Source organism: Odontesthes bonariensis, chromosome 16, assembly GCF_027942865.1.
Source record: "Odontesthes bonariensis isolate fOdoBon6 chromosome 16, fOdoBon6.hap1, whole genome shotgun sequence".
NCBI lineage: Eukaryota > Metazoa > Chordata > Actinopteri > Atheriniformes > Atherinopsidae > Odontesthes > Odontesthes bonariensis.
Window position 1 is genome coordinate 9,639,755 of NC_134521.1, and position 21,926 is coordinate 9,661,680.

The 21,926-nt window shown below is 40.9% G+C and overlaps 1 protein-coding gene across 1 annotated transcript; it reads right to left on the reverse strand.

Moving 5' to 3' along the window:
- Positions 1 to 3,796: 3,796 nt before the first annotated feature.
- On the reverse strand, positions 3,797 to 16,174 carry gabrr3a (gamma-aminobutyric acid type A receptor subunit rho3a). Its single transcript, XM_075487149.1, has 9 exons — positions 16,038 to 16,174; positions 15,360 to 15,472; positions 12,439 to 12,506; positions 12,118 to 12,341; positions 10,383 to 10,465; positions 9,700 to 9,837; positions 8,705 to 8,857; positions 4,200 to 4,393; positions 3,797 to 4,099 (listed from the first exon to the last, which is right to left on the reverse strand). Exons 1-9 carry the CDS (start codon positions 16,172 to 16,174, stop codon positions 3,797 to 3,799), a joined length of 1,413 nt encoding a protein of 470 aa, XP_075343264.1.
- Between the last annotated feature and the right edge of the window lie 5,752 nt (positions 16,175 to 21,926).

Consider the following 21,926-nt stretch of genomic DNA (forward strand, 5'->3'; position numbering starts at 1 on the left):
ATTTTTATTCTATTTTTTTATTCTCTTTAAATTGCTTGTTTTTATGCTGCTTTATGCTGTTCTTTTAAATGCCTTGTCTTTATATAAATAAAGATGCGAAAGTGTGAACTGCTGCTGCCCTTACAGAGTGATCACTGTGACACGTGCCTCCAGCAGAGACACAATACCTGATCACAGGGTTGCACATTGAACTTTGACCCTATTGCTCATTTAACTGGTGCAGTCGGTAAATCTGAAACCTAAAGAAAAATGTAATGAAATCTTTGTCTGTTGGATTTAAAAGTTATAGATTATTCACCTGAACCGTGTTGTTTTCTATGCGTTACTCCTCTTTATCCACCAGGTGTCACTCATCTTACAGCCTGATCAGCCCACCAGCTCACCTGTTAACTTTCCTAATCAACCCTTTTCCATTCATTAGATCTTCTCATTTTGTTTTGCCTGTTTGGTGACCGTTTGTTTCGAACTCTTTTTCAAATGTTTGCTCGCCTACAGGTGTTCGGACAACCTGCTTTATGTCCTTTTTTTGTGTCGTGTCACTTATTACTCCACCATCAATCTGCCCGGCCTCACATTTTGGAACCTCTTCACTGCTTTCTTAAAGCCCAGGTAGTGACACCATCATGTTGGGAATAAAGAAATCAGGCTTTATACAGCGAGCAGCTTAGGAAGAGTAAACCTTGTGTTACTTTACTATCTGGGACGAATGTTTGTGCTCTTGAGTGGACAGAAGCAGGATCTGAAAAAACCTCCAATGCTAAATAAGCCTTATTTCCTCCTGTCGTTTACCTTGTTTGAAATCAGCCAGTAATAATATGTTACTGTGTTTGTGTTAATTTGTAGAATATGAGACCTCCATGCAAATAGTTGAAAATGGCGTCCATAAAGACGATGGCTGTGTTGTAAAGATATTTAACACGTTTTTCACTGAATATGCTCTGTTTTATCAAACATTAGTGGAAGTGATCCAACCTAAAACTTGGTTTAGTTATCTAAAGCTAAAACAAAGTACGTATTGTGAGATTACTTTTACCATGAAGTGTCCCGCCAACCATCTGTGAAAAAAAACATTGATTCTGATTATTATTGCTCCGAGGAAATGAAAAAAATGAGAATAATCATTTCAGCCTGATCGTAGCCTCATACTAAACATATAGATGTTTGGGATTAATTTTGTTTCTTAGTTAAAAATTGTCTTTCCCCCCTTGAAATACCCTAAAAATACCACAAATCAACGTGATTCCTGGTTGGTTAAGTTTGTGGATGCAGACCGATATCCAAAGATAATTCCTTCTGAGTTTGGTCATGCACCAACTCTGCTAAAGCTCCTGCAAATCCCTTCATTAGATTGGTGTGATCCAGAAATTCAGCTTGACAGCATTCTTCATATTCCTTCACTGCGACTCTCACCGTGCTGCAGCAGTCACATCCGCTCTATGGTGGAGGATAGGAATCATCTCTGTTACCACACATTATGCAACCATCTCTGACTGACTTCATAGCATGTAGGCTAATCTCTTCTTTCCTCGTCTGCTTTACATAAATCAATTTAAAAATTGATCAGAGTATATGAGGTGTGGCTGTTATGTAATGAGATCGAATCAGCGCTGCATTCATTATTTAATCGCCACACATGTATCGTTATTAGAATAGATTTTCCAAGGATAGTCACGTATGTCCAGCTGAGATATTTACAGATAAAAATGTCCTGTTTTCTGACTGTTGTGGATCTTACCAAGGCGTCACAATCAGAGGCAAAGCTTTCATTCTAGGAGGTCACTTTGACTAATGTTTGCAACCTGCCAAGACCAAATTAGTAAGCAGGTGTTGGATACCAGCGGCTCATTGAACATCCGAGGAGGCGTTTTCCTCAGGCGCTGATGAAGATCAAAGACGGATTCCATCCTGTTTTCAAAGCCAAGGCCGAACCTCAAGTTCTGCAGTAATTAGAGCTCCTTTAAAGGGATAGTTCGCCTCTTTTGACATGAAGCTGTATGACATCCCATATTAGCAACATCCTTTATGAACATTTTCTTACCCCCTGCTGCGTCCTGTGAGCAGAGTTCCAGCCTCGTTTTGGAGTTGATGAAGGTAGTCCGGCTAGTTGGCTGGGGTTTAAAAAAATGAAGCGTTTTGCTTCTCAAAACAATATGCGTTCAAGAGAGTAATACATTTGCATCACAGAATCGTTCTCCAGGAAAAAGTCGGACCTCACAATTCCTTGGCCCTATTTTCTCTCCCTTCGTATCACTGCGCGCTGCCGCCTGCCGACAGCCGCACCTGTTACGGTGTTTGCTGCTCGGAAGCAGGGGACTGCTCGGTCTACACTTCGGTCTGCACGGTCTACACAGCAGGCAGTGATACAAAGGGAGAGAAAATAGGGCCAAGCGATTGTGAGGTCTGACTTTTTCCTGGAGAACCATTTTGTGATGCAAATGTATTACTCTTTTGAACGCATATTGTTTTGAGAAGCAAAACGCTTTATTTTTTAAACCCCAGCCAACTAGCCGGACTACTTTCATCAACACCAAAACGAGGCTGGAACTCAGCTCACAGGACGCAGCAGGGGGTAAGAAAATGTTAAAGCTATGGTAGGTAATCCTAGAGAGCTAGCAAGAGAGCTAGCAAGATTCGAAAGTGTCCCCTCCTCTAAGCTCCACCCCCCCTCCCCATTCCGTCAGTGCTTCATCCAAAGCCGGTAGAACCGCATGCGCACATGGAGCAGGGAGCCGGCAGAGGGGGGCGTAGGCAGAAAGCAGAGGCATCTGATTGGTTTTTTGTAGGCGACCAATCCGAGATCAGCGGGACGCTGATCTCGGATTGGTCAGCTTTTTCTCAGTCCTGCAGCTGCCACAGAGGTCTGATTATTTTCGTCCCTTTTTCTAAATACATCTTGTATAGATTTCTCTCAGGATAGATGGACCATTTCACCCAGTATTACAAAATGTGTTTCTGAACAGGATTACCAACCATGTCTTTAATTTTTGATATTGCTAATATGGGTTGTCATACAGCTTCATGTCAAAAGAGGCTAAACTATCCCTTTAATGTTGTGTTTTTTTGATAAATCTGGTAAATTTGCTTCTTGTTGACATGAAAGGGCCCTTGGTGAGTTTTGGCTTTTGGATCTGTGCCTTTATGAGTGAGTATCAGTTGAATAACATGCACTCAGTGCTGGTAACACTCCAAGACATGCCAGTGTGCTCACAAATGCAGGAATGAAGATGAGCTGCATTAAAGAAATACAGAATTTAAAAAAAGGGGGGGTTCATATACTTCAACACTGTTCCTTTAAAGGGAAGGCATTCAATACATTAGAAAAGACCTGAAGAATACACACCATGTATTTTGGCAAGCAATCTTTAATTTTAACATTACTTTTATTTGTTTCAAAGCTAAAAGGGTCGCTTTATAAATGTGTGACACCCCCCCCCCCCATAAGACGGAAAAAACAACAAGATAAAGCTTTGTCAGAAAATATGTAGCCTGACACACCTCCTTAAGAGCAAAGATTTATTTTACAAGCGGTTGTAAAATATCTAAAGAGTTCAATGTTTTGTGTGAAATTAAGCAATAACATAAAACTTATAAAAGTATATATCTGACAAACCGAAAAAAACACAGCTGATCCCAGCTTCTTGAATATAAAACATCTCGACATCTTTACTCAGCAGCAGATATGGTGCAAACTTGAGGTCATACTCAGGCAGAACAGAGCATCGTAAGTTTATTTTAACAGTTTCTATAATGTTTGAAATGGTCAAAAAGGAGTTTATTCTGCTGCAGAGTCAACGTCCTACGCATACATACTCCAGTAGATGATGTTGAAGAGGAGATAAGCCATAGGAAATATGACTCTGGAGTACGAGTCGATCATGTAGCTGTTGCTCATGATGAAGCTGATGTTGTATCTTAAAGTGTTCCTGCGGTGGAGCCTGGTTCCCTCTGAGGGTCCGGAGACGGTGGAGTTTCGAGACTGGGTGTTCCTCTCTGTGTTTGGGGTGCTGGCAACCTCTGGGAAAGAAGCCAGGTCAATGTCGTCGTCATGGAAACAGCCGTCGAAGGCCATGGCCTGGGTGTTATTGAAGGAGCTGGGGATCTGGAGCAGCAAAAAGAGACAAAGTGGGGGGGCGTTATTACTTTCTGTTAAACAAACTGAAGATTAAAGAAGACGCTCCACGAAGCTGAAGGGGAAAGACCTTTGCATTCTTGAGTTTCTTCATCTCCTCCACGGTGGTGAAATAGTTGACAGCAGCATACTCGATGACTGATAGGAAGACAAACAGGAAGCTTGCCCACAGGTAGATGTCTACGGCTTTGACATAAGACACCTGTGGCATAGAGGCTGAGACACCAGTGATGATGGTGGACATTGTCAGAACCGTGGTGATGCCTGGATACACAAAGCACCAGTATTAAAGATGTTTGAATGGATTGTAATGTGTATTACTGAAGGTAGGTCAGCAGATCCGAATCACCTCAATGAAACAGTGATAAGTCACAGGTTCAATGATCCAGTCATGAAAACATCAAGCTTATCAATCGATGTATCCCTCACTAACAAAGTAAAAAGTACTTTATAAAAAGTAGGGCTGGGCAACGATTAAAATTTTTAATCTAATTAATCACATGATTTCCCTGATTAATCACGATAAATCGCATTTTGTACGCAAAATCCAAAAATGAATTCAAAAGTAGTGTATAGCCTTTAGCATTTAGTTTTATTTTAAATGTGCTGCCATATGAATGAAAGTGCCATAACATTTGTTGTGCAAACACACTTTTAACATCAGCATCTTTATGTAGTTTTTATGTAGAAGCCTCGCTCCACTGTCTGTTTCCTTGAATGACTTGCTGCTATCAGTCGTGTGTTTTGCCTTTAAAGCGGCACAATGCAACTTTTTCATGGTCATAAAATTGCTTGGCAATCATCAGATTGCTTGGCTGACCCCTTCTGATGAAAACGGTGACATTTCCATCTCCATCTGGTGGCCCTAGACCCAGAGTGGTGTAAAAAGAGAGTGGCGACACTCCCATAGACTTCTATTGAAAGAAAGGAATGCGGAAGTCACGTGGGTCACGGAGACGCCACAGTTCCAAACAACGGACGCAGCTCCGTTAACCTCAATTGCTCGTCAAGAACAATTACTGGTAAGTTAATAAAATAACAGCATTTTAAACGTTTTTTTACATTTTTAAGCATTATCTATCAGAAGTATACTCTTAGACATCGTTATTTTTACATTTGGTTAGCATGAAATGTCGATGTTGATGTTAAAAATGGAATGGATTTAGGGACCTAGCTTAAAGCTTGGTAACGGAGGCTAACGTGAGGTAATTAACGTGATCATTTCACTAAAGTCCGTTAACTTTTTATTGTCAGGTGACATTGTGTAAAGTTGTTTTGATTGTTAGGTTTTAAAACATTACCAAAATACTATATATTTAATACATTTTTGGTATTTCTGACGTATTTTCTCCGGTAAATTGATTAAATTACTACATTTTTGGCATAGTGAGGCATTAGCTGACTGTTCTTTAATTAAGTAAGTTTTTTTCAGCATGACTTTGCAGCTGTGATAATGAATTTATTAATTTCTCTGTTGTTGTCAGGGAGGTCAGCAGATGTGGTGCTCGCTGCTGCCATAGATCAACCCTCATTAGGACTTCAGAACTTTTCTACAATGTCCAAACCCTTGAATTTGATCAAATACAGTTCATTGTTGCAGATTAATCTACCCAACAGTAGAGATAGCAGTAAAATAACTTCTTTATTAAGGCTTGTTTTACATGTTCTATGATGACATTTTATAATAAAATGTTTGGTTTAAATCTGTTTTGTTTATTTTTTTCACAACTGACACATTTATTTTGTCATTAATATGGTTTTAACCAGAAAAAAAGTTAAATTCATATTTTAATCCATCCATTCATTATACCCGCTGAATCCGTCGATCGGGTCGCGGGAGGGGGGGGCTCATTGTCCATCTGACACCAGAGAGAACAGACAGACTGAATGACATCTTCTACAGATAGAGTGTTTGGGACAACAGGAGTAAATCCTGGGAACAGACAGTAACATCATGCTCTGTTGAAGGATGTAGATCTGAAGGTAAGCTGGACCACTGGCATGATTCACTATAAAGGAGGACGAGGTAGCTGCCCCCTGCTAGCATGCAGGGGTACCCTCTACGATTTAAAATGGTGATAAATGTGTCTCTGTGCTCCAAAAAAGAAAAACGTTGATTAAAATACATAGTCGGTGAAGTGATCAATGCACATTATGGGTCAATATTTACCGAAAATTGCGTCGTAAATGTTAAAGTTATCGTTTTTGTGCTCCGTCCCACTAAAACCCGTTCAAACTGACTGACAGCGCTGTGATGTTTGGAACTCCGGAGGCTCACATGAACCACGTGACAGCCCTAGCGGCGACTTCAAAGCGTGTCGCAACTCTGTATTACTCTATAGCTCTGCCTAGACCGAAACAGCGCTTGCAACTTTGCCTGTGGCGCCGCGTGCTTTGTTTACCTCTGGAAGTCTCGCGACACACGAGAGCCGAGAACTACTGCTTCACGGCAGGTCGTAAAGGGCTCTGAGCCGAGCCAGGTAGCCCGATAAGACACACCCCCTCTCCATTAGCTGTCGACGGCTCTCCAACTCTCTGCCAGTGTCTTGAAAAATAAACCATAAATTGCCTCTGGTGGGCTTACGACCAGAGAGTCTCTATTATGAGGAGAGGGAAAACTAGCGGCTATTTCCGGGTGGTACTGCACTCTAGGGGCGCCAACGAAGCAGTGCAGAGCACGCCGAACTCTATGGTGGTACTATGAAATCCACATTAGATCCAGCCATTGCTTTGGATAGAATTTTTTATATTTTTTTATTTTCATTTTCCTAAAGGAAGGATAAATTATCCTTTCAAACGGCACTTGGTTTGATTTTTTAGACTCGCTAGATCTTTTTAAAATACACATTTATTGTCAGTATTGCCTCACGAGTGACGTCAGGCATGTGGCATCACTTTACGGCATGGTCAGTCCTAGCGCTGAGCTAGCAGAGAGGTGTTAGCTCAAATAGTTACAGATTTCAGCACATCCCTTTTACATACTCTCTGACTAGCCTCTGGTTTAGCTTTGGTTGTTGTTAGCAGCACCAGGTTAGCACTCTGGCACAGTGGACGAGTGCCGTAAAGCAGCCGGTCGTAATCTGCCGTGCGTTCATCAGATTCCGTTAGCAAAATGCTAGCGGAGATTGACTCGCAAATGCCAGACCTGTAAGAAAACAGAAAGATATAACTCCCAGGTTATTGTACTTTTGATATAAATCTACATCCCGCTGTCAGAAATCACAGTAATATTTTCAGGTTTCAGTCGCTAGCGGGGACATTTTTTGAGTTATTAGCGCCAGCCCTATGGAAAATGGTCATTCTGCACTCGCTCGCCAGCGCCCCCAGAGAAAATCAACTGAACTGCAGCCAAATTTTTTATAATGGGGCGAATAGGAAGTGGAACGGCTGTCTGTAAAAGGGCTGTGCTTACGACAGTCTGGCTAGACTGTCGCCTTATTTTCTACGGAGCTCCCCCTACAGCTTTGGGGTGTGTATTGCATGGTAAACAAACCCCGTATTACTGAAAGTTGCATAGTTCCGCTTTAAGTGATATTTTAGACTGGAACTACTACGGTGAGAAGACAATTCAACTTGGCAGTGTTTACAGATGACTTTGGTTCTGTCGACTCCGCCGTCTTGAAGAACTTTCAAATGAAAATGGCCGAGTAAAAGTTCCGTACCCTTCTCCATGTTTGGTGGATCCGCCGATTACTTTCTTTTCCTGTTCCTCAGCAGACAGCAACAGACTTTTACAAAATAAAAGCCTGTGAGCAACAGACTTTTACAATAATAAAATAAATAATAAAACAGGGGTGGTCCGTGGCGTAGTGGGTTGAGCAGGCGCCCCATGTTCAAGAAGCTATAGTCCTCGCTGCAGCTGGCCCCGGTTCGAGTCCCGCATCAGACGGCCCTGTGCTGCGTGTCGTTCCCCCTCTCTCTGCCCCCTGCTTCCTGTTTCTCTGAACTTTCCTATCCATTAAAGGCACAAAAGCCCCCCAATTTTTTTTTTTATTAAAGAAAACCTGCGTTAATGCACGATAAAATATTTATCAACATTAAATAATTAACGAGTTAACGCGATAATAATGAGTTAACTCGCCCAGCCCTAATAAAAAGTCATCTTCACCCTGAAACACTGCAGACTTTGCAGTGACCTGGATTCCAAAAACGGCTCAAACGAATATGTGATTGCGACTACTTATTAACACACTCTGCACAGCTGCTCGTCTCACTGCTCACGACTGTTGTAAAAACCCTATTAAAACACAGAACCTGTACATTATGAGGCTGATGGCCTGTTACTGCTCCAGAAAAACACCCCTTTGGTGGAGAATTGTCACCCTGCTCTGACTCTCGGTTATGCAACAGACTTGACTAAAGGCTAAACACTCAACTCACAAGTCACTGCATGCAGCATTAACTCTTTTTGTCTGAAAGTTTGTGGAAATTCACAAAGGAAGTAGGTCTCCATGGAAAAATGTGTCTGAATGGCCCACTTTCAGTGGAGTTAACGGCAGCAGCAGCCTGCTGACGCAGTGTATTCGTATATATATATGTGAACATATATGTATTCCAGATGAACTTTCTCAGTACCCAGAGAGACACGGGCAGGTACAGCTCTTCTGTCTATCCAGAACGACACCCAGGACAGCATCACCATCAGCATGGTAGGAAAGTACGTCTGAAGCATGAAGAAGAAGATGTGCCTCCTTAGGATGAAGTTAATGTAGAGCCGATTGTACCAACCTAGGACAGAGCAAATATGGGCAGACAATGAAAGGTGGGGCAGGAAGGCTGGGAACCAGGGCAATATAAACTCAAGTGTCATCCAAAACGAAGACCAACAGAGGACGATATGCAGCGTGAATAAATAAGGAAATGCAAGATAAACCTAGAACTGAGATAGCAAAGGACAACTTGGAGTATGATAGGTCCCCCACAAGATTATTTCACGCTGGGACAAAAATCTAGAAGGGTTTAAAAGTGGTCCAACAGCTTAAGGCTTAAGGAATGTAAACCCACAGAAGAAATAAACAGCTTTTTAATCCTTTTAATCATTTTTAATCTTGGGTTCTCTGTGCAGCAGGTTAATGGATCTTAGGAGACTTCATTTAGTGGGGGTGTTTATGTAGAAGATACAAACTCTCTCCTCCTCCTCCTCCTTTTGTTACCTTTGGGGCCGTTTGCCCCTTGCTTACTCATTAACCTTTGCTAATCTAACCAGCTGCTGGGTGTAGCTTTGTCTTGAGAAGTATTGATGCTTTTATGTGACTCTAACCGAAAAAAAAGTAAGACAAAAGGTGAAATGTTTGGAACTTTAGTGCTACTCTTCCTTTCCTACAGGGACAACCAGGGTAGGTTGTCTGAGATAGAAAATGCCTTTCTTCTTGTTTCTAAACCTTTGGTGATTGTGAATTTTAATCAACTATAAGACATCAAAAATAAATGTAATGTCAAAGTAGATATCATACGATACAAATATCTTAAACCGTCTCAGTTCACAAAAAAAGATCAAGAGTCAGGAGCTCTCTGGCTGTTTCCAAAGTGGATACAGCTCGGAGGGCCCCAAGACTCCAGGCCTCACATACCGGTGCTGCTGTAGAAGGCAAGCCCAAAGGAAGGCTGGAAGTCTTCAATAAAAAACTGAGAGAGCACGATCTCGTCAGTCCTTAATGAATTGTTCCCGTTCTTCCAGTAGAGCATTAGGTCGTTCTCATTGTAAGCATCTTCAAGAGAGAAGAGAAGGGGGTGGGTGGTGGGGGGTGGACACCTTCACATTTTGCCTCTCTTAGAAGAATCATGGATGTGTTTCTCAGAGGAGAGGAGAGACCTCACAGAAAAGGGACTCGCAACTTTCCTCTGAGATCAGGAACCATGATGGATCCTTGTGATATATTAAAGCAGACTAAGAGAGATTTGAAGAGAGAAACAGGCTAAATAATGCCAAAAATCTGCCTAAAAAGTCAATGTGACTAAAAATAGTCTCCAATAAACTTCTCCTCAGAATTTATCATTTGAAGTGAGTTTTATTACTTATTTACTCTTTACAAAAAAGAACATAATGATGTTTATTGGGTTTTAATGAAGTGCAGGTATGCAGTTTATGTGTGTGTCTCCATGGCAACTGTGCAACACACTGATATAATTGTAGCATTAGCATTCTCTAACACGTTTACCAGCAAAAACAAGTCTTAACACTTTCAAAGCAGGTATTTCTCTGGTAACACTGAATGTCCAATCAGGCTACATCCAACTCTAAGTTTATACTCACAGCTCTCCAGCTCCAGAGAGCAGTTCTGTGTGTCCAGAGGGAAACTACTGAAGTCCATTGAGCAAAGAGCAGTCACAGTGATCCTAAAAAAAACAGCTCACAGTTAAATTGATATCCACATAGTTTAAGCAATCATTCAGCATCAGCAACTGTTTTTTCAGGAGGTCATTATTGGGTGTATTTTGGAGCATGGCCCATCAGGGAGGATGCCGTGTTGTTGGCATCTGTGGCTGAAACGGATGTGATGAATCCAGCCTGAGAGCTCACAGACTACCGTCTCATATCCATTTCACACTTGACACATGTGGCTCATTGACTTGGACCGAATTAGAGCTATTTTATATTCACTTGTAAGGCTGAAGTAAGACTGTGTGACCCCTGAAAAACATACAGTTGAGTTCAACCGCAATAAAACACAAGACATGTTTGTTGTACTTGGTTTGGTGTAACAACTAGCTTTGCTGGTTAATGTTAGCCAGTGTAGGCTAACTTTAATTAGGTGTAGCTGGCATTAATGAGAACATTTGCTGCTTGTGATGCTTTTCTTGTGCTCCTGTTACTTTGCATTCTGATGCAAAGAAGATTACTGGGAATAATAATGTTAATTTAATGTTTTCATCAGATTCTCTTCATTTCTGACTGTAACAAATACAATCTGAGTTGATGCATAATTTGATCGTTTAAAAATGTAACTGTGTGCGAACGCCACGACTCACTTAAATGCTTCCAAAAACCTCTGTGAGGGCCAGAAACCCACAGATTCACTCATGAATTGGATGTCATTTTTCAGGTTTTGTCCAAATGCAACATGTGAATTTTCAGGACAATCTCTAAAATGAATCAGTCCATATCATCCGTCCATTTTCTACACTCGCCTTATCCAATTCAGGGTCGTGGGGTAGCTGGAGCCAGCGAGATTTGAACCAGGAACCTTCTTACTGTTAGGCGACACTTGCAAAACATCACCGTGCAGCCCAGCCCAGCCCAGCCCACAGAATGCTAATTTACAAGTTTTTTATTCTTTTTGGGGGTATGCAAGACATTTTTTATGCTTTAGTATTAAAAAAAAATCATCCTGAACATTGCACAAGCACTTCCTGTCTTGACTCTTTTATAGTATTTTTATGTAATATATTTTATGAGTGATGTAATCTCTAAACAGACACATGAACCCACTGGCATGGTAAGGTGAAGGTATCACAAGTTTACTGGTTTATATTTGTTGTTAAACGTATTGTCATGGTGCGTTCCATTTACCTCAGAACCAGGTGACTTTATTTCAGTGCAGCTGTATTTGCTCCTTGTTGTGCCAGCTGACCAGGCTACTTGTTATTAGCTGTACAAACACTATTACAATATGTTAACTGGGAGCGGTTTGGCGGTGCTATGAATAAGTGAAGTTGTAGTAAACACATTATCACTGCTGCCATCCCTCCTTTTTATCTGCAGGGCAGCTGTATTAGATTTTAAAGTTGGCTTTAGTGAGCTTTCTCTGATTTTCAGAGCCAAAAATGGGATTTTGCGGGCAGTCCAGCTGATTTTTCTGACGGGAAATTGGAAAACATTGTTAGCTTTTGCAAACCTCTGAGCTGGCAGCAGATGTAATCTCCTCTAATTCAGGGGTATGGATTCTTAACACCACATCCTTTGTATTGAAAAAGGGCAGCTGGCTGTCACCCTCACGTTTTCGGTCATCAGATTAAATATGAGTTCCCAGGTGAGGCGTGTAGTCTACCTGACACTGTAGAGAATGTTGCCATCGGGATAAATCCTCAGCATGATGTTTTCCATGGTTGTATCGTGGATAAAGGAACGTTTAGAGTGAACAAAGAACACATCTGGAACCCAAATTTTCTTGACAAGGCGTGAATCAAAGGTCCGACTCTTGTTGTTGGTGGAAGGGAAGCCCAGGCGGTAATCCTTCCAGTAATGTCTCAGGTAGAGAGTCATTGTGAAGTCCTGGAAAAGAGACAGAAGAATCAAAAAGTCACTGGTGCTCAAGACCAACACACAAAGATGTACAGTTTGAATTTACAGGAATCTCAAAGATGCATACCATGTTTACTTCAGATATGCTGTCAATGCTCTCCACCTGAACGTCGATGCCGACAGGGAGGGCCGAACCTGCACAAGTTCCAAAATAACTCGAATAAAAGTTCACAGCAGTAGTCCATGAATCATCCATCCGTCCATCTGCTGGAGTACCTCATGCATAAAACCCACTACTGACACACTTATGGAGCACAAATGAGATCCCACATAATAATGGAAGGCTTTTATGTACTTTAGATCTCATCTTTCTGGATTAGACACAATCATGTGAAAAAGAAAGCGGAAAGGTTTCTGCGTATCAGGACATTAAAAAACGTAATCTGGTCCTCACCGGCTCTGAAAATGAGGTGAACACGACATCAGATGAACAATAACACATGGCCTAACACAGTGTGTTGTTGGTTATTATACAAAAACTATGACTAAATTAAAATGCAGTGTATGTAACTTGTATTATGATCGAATAGCTTGTAGAATAATCTTCAGCTGCAATAACTTGAAGTAAAGGTTTTCTGTTAGATGTTATCAGACACTCACGTTGGTGTGGAAGGCTCACTCTTCTCTACAATGTTTTAAATTTGTCCCCAAAGAGTCTGGACTTTGACTGGAGCCCTGCTATGCTTTCATTCTTTTCTTTTTCACTCATTCTGTTGTAGATTTGCTGCTGTGTTTAGGATCTTTTGCACAGGTCCTTATATGCCGGGGGTTTGCTTACTGCTATACATGGTTCTGTGCATTATGGCCAAATATCTCCACATTGGTCTCGTCTGTCCAAAGAAAAGGCAACAAAGGAGAAAAGAGACTCTCTCTTGCCAAACAAGCGATACTTGTTCAGGCTTCTTGTTGGTGTACGCTCATTAACTTTAACAGTGACTGCTGAGTTCTTCTCAAATTGATTGATTGATTTAATTTTTTAATTTAATTCAATTCAATTCAATTCAATTCAATTTTTGTTTCTATTTCTATTTTTTATTAATTTTTTTATTTGATTTTTTATTTACCGGTAGTCATTTATTATTATTATTATTATTATTATTATTATTAGTAGTAGTAGTAGTAGTAGTAGTAGTAGTAGTAGTTAGTAGTAGTATTTTTATTAGAATTGGTATTATTATTGTTGTTGTTAATATACAATCATTGTAAATATTAATCATTTTTTTGAGCTACTTGACTAATTTGAATTTCTCCCATTGGGGGATGAATAAAGTATTTTTCTATTCTATTTCTATTCTATTCTATTTAACATGCTAACTGAGGTCTGACCTTGGGGTGAACTTATCCAGACATCCATTCCTGAGTAGACTGGCAGCTAAAATATTTCTAAACTTGTGAATTATCTTTGTCATTGTAACATGGACTCTAAGTTGTTTAGAAATAGCCTTATAACTCCTAATTGTTTCTGTGGAAAAACTAGAAACATCCAGCTGCTACTCACCCTGTTATTTTCTCCGGAAGTAAGAAGCTAGCTTTTCCACAGACTGCTTTTGTTGACTTATATTGAGTTTTTGTTCAAGACCTGATTAGGACAAGATCATTCTTGATCATGTCCTCATATGGAAAACCTTAGAACTGACAGCACTGAGTTTGCTGCTACTGCTCTATCTATCCTGCATGCCAGGACACAAGTTATAACAATAAGATTGTATTTTATTGTACTGTAGTTGATGGTCTGTCAGACCATGTGTGTTTTTCTGCTTCTTTAAGCTTTTCTAAGCAACTTACAGTCAGCTTTTATGGTTTAAGACGTATGTCTGTGTCATTGTGATGTGCTGTACAATGATAAATGTGTTTAATCTTAAGCTTTAAACTACCTTGGTACACCAACAGTTTAAGAGAAAACACAAAAAGTGTTCTAAGCAGATAACTCCATATTCTCTTTGGTCCTGATAAAACCAATAAAACCCTTTTTGTGGAGCTCTATCAGCTTTTTTTTTTTAATCAAAGAGTTACGCAGTCAACAACCTAGGATTAAATCAAATTACGTCCATCCGTATTCAGTCTATTAATATAAGCGTGTGAAACGTATATCCATGCACGCACCAAGAAAAATAAGAGGATTTTACTTCACATGACCTGAGTAAACCCGGACGAGTACCGGAAGCAAATGCAAAGTCTACTGGGGTCATCGGTCAATGCAAATCAGTTGTCCGTATCCAAGGTAATTCAGGGTCTGTATCCATGGTAATTCAGGGTCTGTATCCAAGGTAATTCAGGATTGAGAGGCAGAAATAACCTGCAGAGCAAACTTGATATTCAGGAGACTTCTCCATTACCACAATGACCTCAGGGCATTTAGTGACAAAGGGTCATGCTAATGGATAAAGTTCAGTAGCATTAATGCTAACATTAAAGCCTTATTAGGTAATAGTTTGCTTATAGTAGCAGTACATTTAAACAGTAATGTGATTTGGAGGGTCTGCTGCATTCGCTGAAATGTTTGAAGGATATCCTCTAAGGTAGAATTAATCAGAGAGAAATTAGTGTGAGGACTGACACAACCGCTACACCATTAGCTTGATCTGCTAAATTTCTCTCCAGAGAAATGCAGCCCTCAAACTTGTAATGTTAGAGAGGAGAGCCAGAGTTAAGGTAAGATAAGCTGTTTTGAAATTGCAACCCGTGCTGCAAAAGACACAGATTTAGAAACACTGGACAGATTATGTTTTACTGTGCTGCTGTCTGCAGTCATTGTCTCATGCTGCTGACAATCTGGGTCATCAAGGGTTTTGTTTTTGTTCCTGAGGCGTTATACCAAAGACGACCACAATAACCTACATAACCCAGCAGGCTGTCAGAAGAGCACATGTTTATCAGAAAGAGCTGGATGACCATGATTAAAGGGAATCGGTACATTTCTTTGCCTTGAAGTGGCTCTTTGTTGTAAATGTCACAAAAACTGCACTGAATTGAACTGAATGGTCTTACCTCCAAAGCCTGGACGCATTGCAAAGTCGTGATCTTCAATTCGAAGGAGCTGCTCTGATTTGATTAGTAGAGACTTGGTGCTGTCCATTTTTTTCATCTGAAGGTCCACTCGTCTTGAAAAGAAAAATCACCAAATGACAGCTGTCTTAAAATCTCCTTCTCCATCTTCCCCTCTCTCTCTCTAAGACTGACACACACTTTTAACAAGCGACATCTGGTCGGTGAAGAAAGTGAAGGCTAATTGGACTTTAGCGCTGATTAAAACTAAAAGCTTTAGCCCAAATTCTGTTACTTTCGGGCTACTGGTACGTGTAACTGGGTCAAAGTTATCTTTAGGCCTCTTTTGACAGCCTACTGAGCTGATCACTGTTCCTAGAATAAAAAACCACGACAGAGTTCAATGATATGAATAAAGCCGTATTCGTTCAGCAACAATTAGCACCAAGTTTCTGAGTAAAAAGTGTCACCTCTATGTCACATGATCCATGGCCTGCTCTGACCTTTATCCTCTACGATATCAATGAAATCATTGAGATTAATTATACAATTGTGACAACAATGTAAAGGAGCATGCAAAAATAATGTACAATAATCAAACATACACGTCAAAAGGTCAGTTTTAATAGCTAAAGCAGTGCAGTGTCTCAAGGAATGATATAAGAAATGCTTCCTGCTCACCCTCCATGCTTTACTTTGGTATTTTCTCCGATGTACAGGTCCTTGTGTCTCCTCTTGTTTGTGCTGCTGTTGAGCTGAGTGACAGGCCACAGCCAGGCCAAGCACATCAGTCTTAAGGCCAGGAGGGCCAATCTCATGGTTGAGCAGGAGCTGGAAATACAAGAGGAACCCAAACGTCCCTCCCACTTCGTTAGTGTCTTCCCCAAAGAATGTCACAGTTGTCCCGGACCTCTACTGACACGTCCATGTTGCACCAGCTCTCATTCTGTAATGCTATCTCTGTGTTATCCCGTGCTCTCATCTCTCATAACACGGTGAGCATCAGTGCAGATATCTAGCGCTTAGCTCCAGTGCTCCGGCATCCTCCCGGCTAAGTTTGCTTGTCACTGTGCCATCCCTCTGCTTATGTGTCCTGACATAACATGTTGCTCTGACTCCCCACTGTCTCCACCCTCTGAACTAAAACCAAATATCAATTTGTCCTTATAATGACAAAGGAATACCATTAATTCCTCTCTAATCTTCTTTTCTGTGGGTGGTGAAATCTTTCAGTAACCTACAAACTGGAGGCAGCGCAGGGCGGGGACAGAGGATAATACAACCAGCAGTTTCATCATCCTACTGACCAGATGAGAATAAAAAAAACCTGTAGCCTACTTTCATGCATAGCAGCATTTTCACTCTGTGACAGCGAGTGGATGCAAATCATCTCATCAACTGGAGACAGATGCAAGCATCTGTCTGATGTGACACATGTAAATCTGAACTTATGGCCTTTGGGTGTTTAGGATTGCAGCTAGATCTCATGATTCTGCAAATGTAGTCCTTTCACTTAACATTCGAGAATAATTCAGATATTTTCAGGTTTTTAAAAAGACCAGAATTCCCTCTTTGTCTTTGTTATCTGGTTTAGCTTTGGTTTGATTCCAGTTTCAGAAATGAAGACGGGAGACAGATTATGGCAACCAGCCACCTTCATGATACCATCCCGCATCGAGCTTTCTTTCTGCCGCTGAACAGCGAACAAATATGAGGGATGAACTGCAGGACATCTGGATTTACAAGGCAGAGGCATGGTTGGTTGTAATTTTACCCCATTTGCAGTCCATGGTGTCCTTTGGTGAATATCATCACTGCTATTTTGATCACAAGGCACTTGTGCAAACAGCTGACTCCCATCACGCACACAGAGTCAAAGCTTACACCGAGTGCATTCATGCAGCACAGGGCACGTACACACTCCCTGATGCTGGATTTTTTTGACCGAACCTGTTTACCTCTTTTGCTGCTCTTTCCTGAGTAAACCCTGAAGCTATTGAAAGATTAGAAAATTATTTGCAAAACCTTGCAAAAATAAATAAAATGTAATAAAATAACATTAAAAAAAAGATTTTCTACTACTGGTTTAATCAAGGAAAAAGGAAAAAAACCTGGAACAGATGAGATAAAACTTGTGCAGATGCAATGATATAACTCAATACGAACAGCATGACACTAGCGGCGTGCTCTCTATAATCTGGGATTAAAGTCGATTGAGGGCAGAGCTCCGCCATCTTAAAGAATCGTGTACATGGACTTTGTTTAACACATGTGAGCCCACAGCTGCAGGACAGACTCTCATATGTGGAAGTGACATTTCACCTGTACTCTCTACCGGTCATTAAGATAATATTAATAACAGCATCACTACTGACACATTTCAATCTATCTAAGTCTAAATATTGAATGAAAATATTGAAAGCTCCCTGAACTCTGTAATGACTTGTAATCACTTTTACAGGCAGCTTTTACACTCACCGGCCAATCTCCCATTCCACCACACCCCAAAGTTTTTATTTTTATCTTTTAAACAAACTTTATTAGTGTCACGCCATGGGACTCTTGTTTTTAGTTTTATGTTTAGGTTACGTTTTTGTGCTCAGTTCATGTCTTGGTTTTGAGTTTTAGGTTTTGCCATTGTTTTTCCCCTCACTTCCTTCACTCAGGTCATTAGTTTCATTCACGTCACCTGCACTCATTGTCACCTGCTGCACTCACTCTCCAATCACTCCCAGCCCTCTATTTGGTCTGTTTGTCGGTTCTTTGTTTGTCATTCCTAACCTGCTGTTAGTTATTCCTGACCTGTTTGTTGCCCAACCTGACTGCCTTGTTAACCTGTTTATTCCATGTTCCACGTTTACCAAGTTAAGTATCTTTCTATTTATTTATTTATTTATTCCCATGCCATGCTAAGTTTTTTGTTTGCTTTTTACAGCTACATTTTTTTAATCCGGCTCAGCCACGCTTTCTGTTGGTACTTTGTTTTTGTGAAATAAATCCAGTTTTTCTTAAGCCCGCATCCGTGTCCTACCTTCACCCTCAACCCAAAACCTGACAATTAGAGCTCTTCAATAGTATACAAAACAAGTACAATAAGAACAGCATCGTATTTAAAACAGCAAGGATTTAGCAATGCTTTGATAGATCACAGTTGTTTTCTTGCTTAGATTAGAGACATATTTAAGTGATTTCAAATATTGAACAAAGTAGTTTAAAAAGACAGTAAACAGCGGAACAGTATCTTTCCGTTTACATGTATGAATAAAATATTTACTCAAAATGATCACAAGATTAATGACATCAGGTCCAGGTTGTCCATGAAATAAAGAATGTCCTTAGATATATAAAAAGGTATGTTAGAAATCTTAAGAGAGACCCAGTTATGAATATCAGACCAGAAAACATTAACATGTTGACAGCTGTACCACACCCCAAAGGTGCTCTGTTGGATTGAGATCTGGTGACTGTGGAGGCCACTGGAGTGCAGGGAACTCATTCTGATGTTCAAGAAACCAGTTTGAGATGATATGAGCTTTACATGGTGCATTATCCTGCTGGAAGAAGCCATCAGAAGATGGTGCACTGTGCTCATAAAGGGATGGAAAAATATATCCACCCATCTGTGAAAGCGTTAAATTTGACATATTTATAGAACGTTAATCTTGCCTAAAAAGCTCATTTTGCGTTAAAACGTCAAATTTCAGTTAACTTGCTTTAATTTAGAAACCCAATTAAAGCAAGTTAACCCGGTAGCGGAACTTTAACTTTTCCGTTGCGTCACTAATTCGACTGCGTCACAAGCTTCATGTAAACCTAGAAAAAAGGCTGAAACGTGTTGCTTGTTGTCCAAGGATTCTATTAATTCATTCTTAGGCCAGAAATATACTTCCTTTTCATTATGGATACACATGTTCATCCCGGCTGCCTCTTTGTTTTGGAGCATCTCTTGTGCGCATCCTCAACAATTAGCGCTACGTGCTTGCAAAGCTCATTTAGCGTAAAAAGGGTGTAAATTTCAGTTGTTTTGTTTCAAAATAACAAATTAACCCAGTAGCTGGACTACCCAAAATTTAATTTAACTCGTTAGCGGAACTAGCGGAAATGTCATTTTTCCGTTCCGCCGCTAATTCGACTCCAACTGAAATCGACCAGACAGCGTTTTTCCAACCTTCTATTGCCCAGTCGTGGTGAGCCTGTGTGAATTGTAGTCTCAGTTTCCTGTTAGCTGATCAGCAGTTTCAGGCAGAGGCTGTGTTCGAAACCGCCTACTTCTCCTACTATTCCTACTAGTCCTACTTTTTTAAGTTCCCGGATGTACACTAGATGCATACTAGATTCGCCGAAATGTTGAGTATTCATCATGAGGTTACTTGTCACACTCAAACTACCCAAGATGCAACGTAACGTGACGTCGTCCATCGCCATTTGAACGGTCAAATTCCGTTAACGGGACTAGAGCAGTCAAAACGGCATAACCGGAAGTGTGTTGCTCACTGCGGCTAGCTTTAGTAGCGCTGAATTCGTGGGAACAAAATTGTAAATAGCTGGTATTTTGTCAGATTTTCAACACCTTGGGGGTCTAAATGACTACTTTCTCGCCTGAAAATGTTTTAAATGTTGCTAAAGTTATATATTTACAGAGTTTATAGGTTAAGAGTAATCAGCTTTTCAGGCTGGCTGATTTCGGCTCGGGCAGGAGTGGAGTGCACTGTGTGTAAACGCTCTGCATACTGTCTGATCGATGAGTATGCCGTTTTCAAGTATGTAGTATGTAGTAGGCGGTTTCGAACACAGCCATACTCAGAGCCAGTGGCGGTCCGACACTGATTTACGCCCCGGGCGAAACCCGGTGCTGGCGCCCCCAACCCCCCTACTGCTCACAGAGAGATGTTGCACTTCACTGTGCGTTGTGGTGGGAGCATCAATGTAGTGTGGTGTTAGGTTAGCAGACTGACCTGTCATTATTTCCTTCTCAGTTTTCACCCGTTTGGTCCATCACCACCTGCAATACTGTGCTGGCTCATTCTGTCTTCTTTACTTTCCCATTAGTACTATTATTGATACCACGTTCGTCGCCCACTGGCACGTAGAAACACCTCCAATTATTTTTTCACCCCCCCCGCGATGCCGACCTGCCCTGCTCAGAGCAGCCGGTCTGCCACCAACAACCATGTTACGTTCAAAGTCACTTAAATCCCCTTTCTTGCCCATCCTGATGCTCCGTTTGAACTTCAACAGGTTCTTCTTCTTCTTCTTTGGAGGCTTTATGGGCGAGTAGCGCTCAGTCTAGGCGCATGTCCGCCCCCTACTGTCCTATAAGAGCCAGAGTTTTCTTTCCCTTAGTCTCTAGTATTTGTGGAGGGTAACGTGTATGTCTGATGTATGTGCGTGTGTGGGTGTGTGTGAATGTGCATAACCAGTTCAGATTCTGTCAAATAAGCCTGTTTCTTTTAGATAGGTGAAAAACATCTTCAACAGGTTGTCTTGACCACCTCTACATACCTAAATGCGTTGAGCTGCAGCCATGCGATTGGCTGATAAGCTGTTTGTCTTAACAAGCAATTAAACAGGTGTAACTAATAAAGTGGCAAACTAGAAATTGTTACATGCCTTGGCAAAACAAATGTAGACAATATAAGTGACTTTTACAGGATGAGATCGTCCCATCACTGTTGAATACTCTGACAGGCCTAATGAATGCTATCATTCATCATTAAAAAACTGAACCGTGTAAGTCAGGTGTCTTCAACGTTTTACAGGCCAGGGACCCCCAAACTGATGGAGAGTGGAGCAGGGACCCCCCTACTATTTATATGGCATACAATTGTGTTTTATATTTAACGGGGCCTAGTGCCGTGTATAAACATAGGTCCTCTGTTATTGTACATTCAATACTAAGCTATTCAAATAATACACAGGTTAACATATTCATGTTTTTATTTTAAACATGTGCAAGGTACAGGGTGGCCGTGCCACTGCCATTTATAAACAAACATCTTGCATACAACACTGAGCTATTCAAATAATCCACAGATTTTAACTTTAACCCCCTGGAGTCTAAGGCCTTTTCAGAGACTTTGAGGCAGTTGTCACCACCTTGACATTTTCAAGTATTTCAACTAACTGTAAACATCTATGCAAAAGTGACACATATGGTTGTATTCTGAAAAGCCTAACAAAAAACAAAATGAGAGTGAAGTGAATGTAATACAAACAAGTTTTATTTAAATTGAGGGTAAACACAACTGTACAAAAAAACAGGTTTTAGGCTACGGCTACACGAGAACGAAACGAGGTTTTTTTTGAAAACGGGTACGAAAATTCTTGCGACCACACGGAAACGCGCTGCTGTCCAGACGAAAACGGAGGGAAACGATGAAACGATGCAGTACACACGCCACTGTGTCATGCCACGCTGTGAGACAATAGAGAAGTGTTAAAATTGGCTCACAGCGTCAACGTGTGACTGACGCAAAAACGTTTTAGCTGTAACAATGGAAACGAAACGAGGCCGTTTTCAAACTTTCCCACTCTGGAACCCGTTTTCAAAAACTATCGTTTTGGGGTAGT

Bases quoted from the DNA above. Each gene is read 5' to 3' on its own strand.
- gabrr3a (XM_075487149.1), bottom strand. From the start codon at position 16,174: ATGAGATTGGCCCTCCTGGCCTTAAGACTGATGTGCTTGGCCTGGCTG. The intron at 12,507-15,359 runs GTAAGACCATTC...GAACTTGTGCAG, and splicing joins AATGCGTCCAGGCTTTGGAG to GTTCGGCCCTCCCTGTCGGC. The intron at 10,466-12,117 runs GTAGACTACACG...TGTTTTTTTTAG, and splicing joins AACATTCTCTACAGTGTCAG to GATCACTGTGACTGCTCTTT.